General features: G+C 35.7%; 1 protein-coding gene across 1 annotated transcript in view; it reads right to left on the minus strand.

The window, feature by feature from the left end:
- Window positions 1-8,218, minus strand: part of LOC106469450 (O-acyltransferase like protein-like) — a 41,337-nt gene that overhangs the window by 5,480 nt on the left and 27,639 nt on the right. The window contains exons 10-14 of the mRNA XM_022397968.1: window positions 6,607-6,769; window positions 4,308-4,387; window positions 3,316-3,438; window positions 2,213-2,333; window positions 1,609-1,795 (exon numbers count right to left, since the gene is read on the minus strand). Coding sequence (XP_022253676.1) covers window positions 1,609-1,795; window positions 2,213-2,333; window positions 3,316-3,438; window positions 4,308-4,387; window positions 6,607-6,769 — 674 coding nt within the window. The remainder of the gene's footprint in view (window positions 1-1,608; window positions 1,796-2,212; window positions 2,334-3,315; window positions 3,439-4,307; window positions 4,388-6,606; window positions 6,770-8,218) is intronic.

Consider the following 8,218-nt stretch of genomic DNA (forward strand, 5'->3'; position numbering starts at 1 on the left):
TTTCTTTTATCAAAAACATTACATGTACAGTAACGTAACAAATTAACAATAACAAAACAGGTAGACAGATATTAACGTGTTTTTATTTTACTTCTCTTGCCAGCTGCCTGTTGATCAAACCTGAGAATTTGTCCCCCCTCCAGTGGCACAGCCGTATGTCTGCAGACTTACAACGCTAGAACCCGTGTTTCGATACCCGTGGTGGGCAGAGCACAGATAGCCCATTGTGCAGCTTTGTGCTTACCTTCAAACGAACAAACAAATTGCAAAGTGTGAAGTACTTAAGACAATGTTTAGTAATATAGATAATAAATTACAGACAAGACTGTCAAACTTTGTAACAAACCGTTGGTAAAACGTTTGTATCTAGATACCTATCGTATCACGGCATCAATATTTAGATAAGTATCGTATCGACTACTAAAGTGAGATACGCACCCCTAGTAGGAGGCAAATTAAAAGTGGAGAGGGGGGGGCAAGGTTTATTTCTCCAAGAAAAGCGAGAGAATATGCGCCACAGGTGCATCCATTATGGCCGGGGTCCAGGGTTCGATTTAGGGTTCTCCTGCTTTTTCTGAGAGTAATTTACATAATGTTGATGTATTTGGACACATTAAAAAGTGGGGGTCCTACGCCACTGATGTATTTAAACGTAGTTTATCGATGCCCCACCAAGTAGCGCCCACGGCTAATTATTATATCGTACGTTAAAATCTACAGTCTACAAAACTCTTGTGTTCGAGAATTAAACTGATATGAGTAATATATACGATGATGCCCCCCAGTGGCACAGCGGCATGTCTGCGGACTTACAACGCCAGAATCCGAGTTTCGATACCCGTGGTGGGAAGAGCACAGATAGCCCATTTTGTAGCTTTGTGCTTAATTACAAACAAACAATATACGATGATATCTCGTGCTTGTCTCGAGCTCCAGAAATTGTTAAAGGGTTCATCCACAAGTTTTATTATATTATTATTATTATTTGTGAATTTTATGATAATTTTAGTTTCCATGTTGAATAAATATAACCGAAGACTTTCGAAACGTCGTCCTCTACACTTGGCCCGGCATGGCCAGGTGGTTAGGGCACTCGACTCGCAATCTGAGGGTCGCGGGTTCGAATCTCCGTCCCACCAAACATGCTCGCCCTTTCAGCCGTGGGGGCGTTATAATGTGACGGTCAATCCCACTATTCGTTGGTAAAAGAGTAGCCCAAGAGTTGGCGGTGGGTGGTGATGACTAGCCGCCTTCCCTCTAGTCTTACACTGCTAAATTTGGGACGGCTAGCGCAGGTAGCCCTCGTGTAGCTTTGCGCGAAATTAAAAAAACAAACAAACAAACAAACCTCTACACTTGTGTTTCTACAACAGGCAGTTGTCGTCCATTCAACTAAGTTTCATCAAATATAACTTTCGTTTTATAGTCATTTCCTTCCGTTTAGTGAATTAATAAAACAAAACATTTAACTCAACAAAGCGCCCACTAGTTCCAGAAAAAAAAAGAGTGCCAAATGCTTCGTTTTTTTAGAACTTCAAGAGGAACTTTGTTTTTACTCGCATTTTAACAGTATATATATATATACCTACATATAATAGTATTACTTACTTCCGCGACCAGTGACACACATCAAAATAAGCCATGCTACACCGGCAGACCAGACAGGACGATGTAATCCTGCATACATCAGTGCCACTGCAGTGCTGCCCTCTACACCCCTGTTCCAGTCGTACATACCATAGATCACAGACATAAAGGAAAAGATTGAAGCAATCCAGCCTAATGATAGAATTATCTGTAACGATAAAGAAAAAAATAAATAAAACTATTGCTGATAATAAATAAAGATAAAAAAGTATTTATCTTAATCCTTTAATTAATAGTTCGATGCATTAATTCGATAAAAAGAATGAATGTATTTGATTTTTTATTACGAGACCCAAGTTTAAATAATTTAAAATAATATATTTTTTGATGAACTGTAAACTCCATCTGTTGACCAGTTCTTCCACTAAATCTAATTTGAGAAATAATAATAATTAATTTGCAATTTTATCAAAACAAAAGACCCGTATTTAACTAAGAATACGGCCAGTATAGATTTATAGAAGAAGAAAGCTACCAGGTATTTATATCTGAACTTGGGTTATATATATATGTTTACAAGTAATATGTGCAATATACTGAAGTACATAATAAATTGTGACGTCACCTTAGACACGTTGGTAAGCTTCTTCCTGGCGAGCGCATATCCGGCTAATAATCCAACACAGTAACAGCCTAAGTGGTTTATGGGATTTGGATAACGTTTCTGGGACATCCTCAAAACTTCCCTAAAAACACACACACACCAAAAATTGCAATGTTAACCTAAGCCTAACGAGGTTTCCAATATCAACTGTAATAGCAAGAATTTTTTACCTAGTAGAAACTATTAACCTAGTGAGAAAGTCTTTAATTTTAGACTACCAACTAAGTTTTGAATTAAGATGTGTGAATATTTGTAATAGGTTATTGTGACAAGTTTCAATAAGATTAAGAGAACTATCTTGTTTGATGATACTTGTTTTAGAAACTCTTAACCACCCTTTATTTAAAAATTTTCTTACATTCTTGTATAGAGGGCGATTTCAAAACAAATTAAGTTTAATATCTAAATTGTTTTGACAAAACCTACAGTAATGCAGCTTATTGATAAACTTTTTGTTGTTTTTTATTTAGTACAAAGTTACACAAAGGGCTATTTGCGCCCTGCCCACCAGGAATATTGAAACCCGGTTTCTAGCAGTATAAGTCCGTAGACATACCACTGTGCCACTAAAGGGGGGGGGGGTATTGATAAACTATACATACAGTAGAACAAGCGATAATTGGTTAGTGGGAAGAGATAAGTTTAGGGTAACACATTTTGTACTTTTTTAAACGTTATTTTCTAACTTGATCACAGTCCAAACTGTTGGCAGTTAGGTTTCCTCAGCTTAAACTGTGCTTGAACACCAAGATCACGTGCTTCCATTTCGAATGTTTATTTGCGCTCTAGAATACTAAATTGATTAATTCTTGAATAGTAAGATGAATATTTACAATTCTTAGCAACGGGCGAAACTGAAAATAGCTTATCAGTGGCTCAGCGGTAAGTCTGGCGCCTTATAACCCTAAAAATCGAGTTTCGATACCCGTGGTGTGCACAGCACAGATAGGCCATTGTGTAGTTTGTGCTTAACAACAAACAAACAACAACACTGAAAATAAAATTAACTGTTTGAACAAATTTCAAAAAGAATTTCATGAAGAAAAGACACAAATACAACATACCTTTTGTCTAACATAGCAGCAAAATGTGTGGGGGGGAGTTCAAAATACCACGTCAGCACAGTTGTACCCGCAACTGACGTCAACAAGAAGAACAAAATTATAATTATGCCTGCCTTCGGGTTCCTAGCAAAGTATGAAAAATACATGGAGTAAATAAATACTCAAGTACTCTAGAAGTATAAACAAGATAATTCAAACATAATATTTATACTGATTGAAAGCTAAGCGAGAGAAAGTCCAAGCTTTTCAGAGTAATCTTGATGGAATTACAATAAAGTAGACATCACAATGGTTAGAAAATTATTGGTGAAATTGTATAATTAAGGTAAAATATACAAATAATAGTCAACCAATTTAGAAATCTCTTTCAGGAGCTTCCATATCTGTTAAACTAGAAGTTATACAAATCCTCTATAAGTACTTATCACGTATGACTCTCTTCTTCAACTCATGGAACAGTTAAAGTAAGAAGAAGAAGAAGGAAGAGGGAGCTGTGTGGTGACATATGTGATAATACTTATAAAAAAATTCAAAAAGTCACTAGCATCTAGTCTAGGGGTCTCCAGACTACGGCCCGCGGGCCGCATCTGGCCCACCAACAGTTTATTAAGGTAATAATATAATTTTTTAATATTATAAAAACAAAAAATGAAACGTAATTGAGCAAAAGCCAGTCTGATCATGTATGCATCCCTACTTAATTTTACCACGACCCTTTCGGCCCGCGAAGCATAAAAATGTCTACCTCACGGCCCTTGTCCAAAAACGTTTGAAGACCCCTCATCTAGTCGAACTCTGAATGTGTTTAGACAAGCACTACAACCAGTGTGGTCTATGTTTTCTACATTGATTTTTTTAAACATTTAATAGGTTTGGCGAACTTCAGTTTAAAGCTAAAACTTTTATTGATCTCGTAATAAGTTTACACGTGAAATTTATGTATTATCTTAAATGTAACTGTCCAACGCTAGCATAAAAATAATTTTACTTACCTTAACATAGGGAGGAAGATGGTTAAAGAAAGAACGTGGTAGATGAAATCGCACGAGATATACCAAGTCTGACCTAAGCACTAGAGAAAAAGAAGGCAATCATTTTACCAATTTACTTTAAGCATCTTTACAGACTGACAGGACAAAACCTAAACAAACTGAAAGGTCGAAAACTTAATTTTGTTGCCATTACGGGGATGGCGGGATAGCGTGCATGTGCGTTATTCGCTGAGCAAGTTTACTTGGTGCGCGCAATAAGTAAAGGAACCAGTGCAAGAAGCAAAAACCGAAATGGCTTCCAGGCTCGAAGCGTTCGCTCCCCTTTGACTTATCCATTTAAATTTGATCTATTCGAGGGGATCCATCTGAATTCCTCTTCCAAACAGTTCTCACCTGAACTATTGACGTCAAGACACAAGATAAACAGACAGACGGACAACTCCGCTTTATAAATATTTATATTGTTTACTTGCTTTTTTTTACAGTAAAACCACATTGGGTTATCTACTGTATCTACCACGAGGAATCGAACCCTGGATTTTAGCGTTCTAACTCCATAAATTTACCGCTACCCCTCCGAGGGACGTAAATATTTAGATACATAAGAACTGATTGGAATAAGAAAGTTTCTTATTTGAAACCTAAAGAAAACAAGCAGACATTAAAATGAGTAATATAAAATTCACATTTCGATGAAAAATAGTTTAATTTATACATTTCCAAGTAGTTTGTCGTACTACTGAAACTTTCACGAGTTAGGATTTGTGCATTTAATTTTACAATTAAGCCGATGCAACCTCTAAGCTTCTTATCATGGTACACTTACTGCAAAAAGTTTACAATTAAAATTTTAGCTTTTTAAATATGAAATTCCAAACAGAAATTCAAAGTTAGGCCTAATTAATCTCCAATTATAAGGAGTAAGTTTTACAAGCATTTATGACCGACCACAATAATAATAGTCTATTTTTTCATCACAAGATATTTGCTGTACTATGCGGAAGAAGTGTGGCCAAAACCAAATTTTCTCCATACCGACATTCAAAGATTTTAAAGTCCTTTAAAATTATTCTGTTTCCAGTACATATGTTTGACCATTTTTAAATTATAAAAGCCAACTATGTTAAGTCGCTTGGACTGGGTACAAACATTTATGTTCGAAATCATTAATGTTGTTGTTGTTTTTTGACAAGTGACGTCTGGATATCGAGATTTTAGGGCTCTGAATAGGTTGCACTTTAAAGCCACGACCAGAAGGCTGGGAAAGGTTTTGTTTATTTGAGGCTTAATTAGATATGTTTTAACTGTGTTTTTTTTTAGGTTTAGTGTCCTTTACAAAGATGGACGTCAAGTAATAGATATAGAAGAATGGGGGCGTTGAATAAGTTCTTACTTGTTTAATCACTTCAGTAGGCTTAGTGCCGTGACTTTAAAATAGTCTTAGGGCCGTTACTTTAAAATAGTCTTTTTATAAGTTCTTACTTGTTTAATCACTTCAGTAGGCTTAGGGCCGTTACTTTAAAATAGTCTTTTTATAAGTTCTTACTTGTTTAATCACTTCAGTAGGCTTAGTGCCGTGACTTTAAAATAGTCTTAGGGCCGTTACTTTAAAATAGTCTTTTTATAAGTTCTTACTTGTTTAATCACTTCAGTAGGCTTAGGGCCATGACTTTAAAATAGTCTTTTTATAAGTTCTTACTCGTTCACTTCAGTAGGCTTAGGAGAAAGTTGTTTTGTTGCTGTTAAGTTCAAAGCTACACAATTGGGTATGTGTGCTGTGCTCATTACATGTTTTTAGCATTATAAGCCTTCAGGCTTATTAGGAGAAAGTGATCTCAAATTGTTTATGTCATGGGCGTGGCTTGATATAGGACTGGGGGCTTGTACTCCTTGCTTTTTGAATGGAGTTTTAAAATAAAAATTCATACCTATTACAAATTTTGACTTCAGTTATTACCCTTACATGTAATTTCTAAGAATTGGGAATTATTCGCGTTTATAGTTATCTAAAATACGCATAATCTAAAATTTTTAGAACTTAGCCCCCCTCCCCTTAACAATAATTTTGTAGCTACGCTCATGCATGATAGAAATTTTGAATATCTTATCTCCCCCTTTTTTTTTTTTGGTCAACTTAACTAAATAATATAAAATTAGAATTTTAAAGGAGTTAAACGAGAATATTCCCTCACTGTCCGTATATAATTTCACGACAAATGGCGATCGCACTAAGAAAGTAGCTTTCGTTTTACACTTAACATAAACGGAAATGAAAGTAACAGTTTTGTAAATAGCTTACCTGGACTGGCTTGTATAATGTGTTGATATACAAAAGATTTCGCCACCAGGTGGAATAGCATCCTTCAACGTAAGGCATCAGCACCTCTGACCAGACTGGTCCCGACCCCAAAAGAGGAAGAATGAATAATATGCAAAGTGTGAGGACTAACGGAGGCGTAAGTCTTAGGAAAATAAACGATAAACATAGAAAACTTTTACTTGGCATGTTATTCCTTACAAACAAACAAATACAAAAAAGTTTAGCAACAGGCTTAACAATAGTAATAAAAATACACTGACATAGAAAACTTTTACTTGGCATGCTATTCCTTACAAACAAACAAATACAAAAAAGTTTAGCAACAGGCTTAACAATAGTAATAAAAATACACTGTAATGCATATGTTTTTCCCACAATCCTTTCAATTTACCCATCCTAAACTTTCACTAGAAGTGTGTTGAAATAGCTGACGCATCCAAAGTGATTTTTCGTTCAATACTAGAACTCGTCAAGTGGGTTGGGAGTGATTGAATAGAGAGATTTTTGTCACTATGATACGATTATTAGTTTTCCTGCTTCCCTGACTTTTGGCGTTTTAAACAGTGACATTAAATGTGTGATGTTACACTCACAGCCACGTGACCAGATGTGAGTATTCTATTTTCTCTCTTAAAAGGTGATTGGTAATCGTAGTTTGATCTGAATGGTGATTGGTAATCGTAGTTTGATCTGAATGGCGATTGGTAATCGTAATTTGATCTGAATGGTGATTGGTAATCGTAGTTTGATCTGAATGGTGATTGGTAATCGTAGTTTGATCTGAATGGTGATTGGTAATCGTAATTTGATCTGAATGGTGATTGGTAATCGTAGTTTGATCTGAATGGTGATTGGTAATCGTAGTTTGATCTGAATGGTGATTGGTAATCGTAGTTTGATCTGAAAGTGCTTTTGTTTCTCTGCAAAACAACAATAACAAACGCATTTACCCTCTTGTAAATTGTTACCTCAACAATTATGGTGTTTTGAGTCCGATTTACTTCACCATATAGTAATTTAGATTAAGGGTACAGCCAATCAAAGAAAGCATTAGGCCTCTACGTCACAAATTATATTTTTAACTTTACCTCTGGTGAGAAAGAAAACAAATCTTTAACATATTTAGGGTCCTACATGGGTGTTATCATTTTATGGTCCTACTTGGGTGTTAACATATTTAGGGTCCTACATGGGTGTTATCATTTTAGGGTTCTACATGGGTGTTAACATATTTAGGGTACTACATGGGTGTTATATATTTTATGGTCCTACTTGGGTGTTATAATTTTAGGGTCCTACATGGGTGTTAACATATTTAGGGTCCTACATGAGTATTAACATTTTAGGGTCCTACATGGGTGTTAACATATTTAGGGTCCAACATGAGTATTAACATTTTAGGGTCCTACATGGGTGTTATCATTCTAAAAGATTTCAAGAGTATCTAAATTTCTCTCACTGGGAAGCTTATTGAAGTTTTGGGGCTGTCGCTATAGTTCACTGGGTGTTTTGTTACTCGCGTTTAGTTTACTATTTACGTCTACTAGGACGAATGTTCGAGTTACCAACAAGAGTATATTGAAACAATAGG

The sequence above is a fragment of the Limulus polyphemus genome, unplaced genomic scaffold (genome assembly GCF_000517525.1).
Source record: "Limulus polyphemus unplaced genomic scaffold, Limulus_polyphemus-2.1.2 Scaffold3493, whole genome shotgun sequence".
NCBI classification, from domain to species: Eukaryota; Metazoa; Arthropoda; class Merostomata; order Xiphosura; family Limulidae; genus Limulus; species Limulus polyphemus.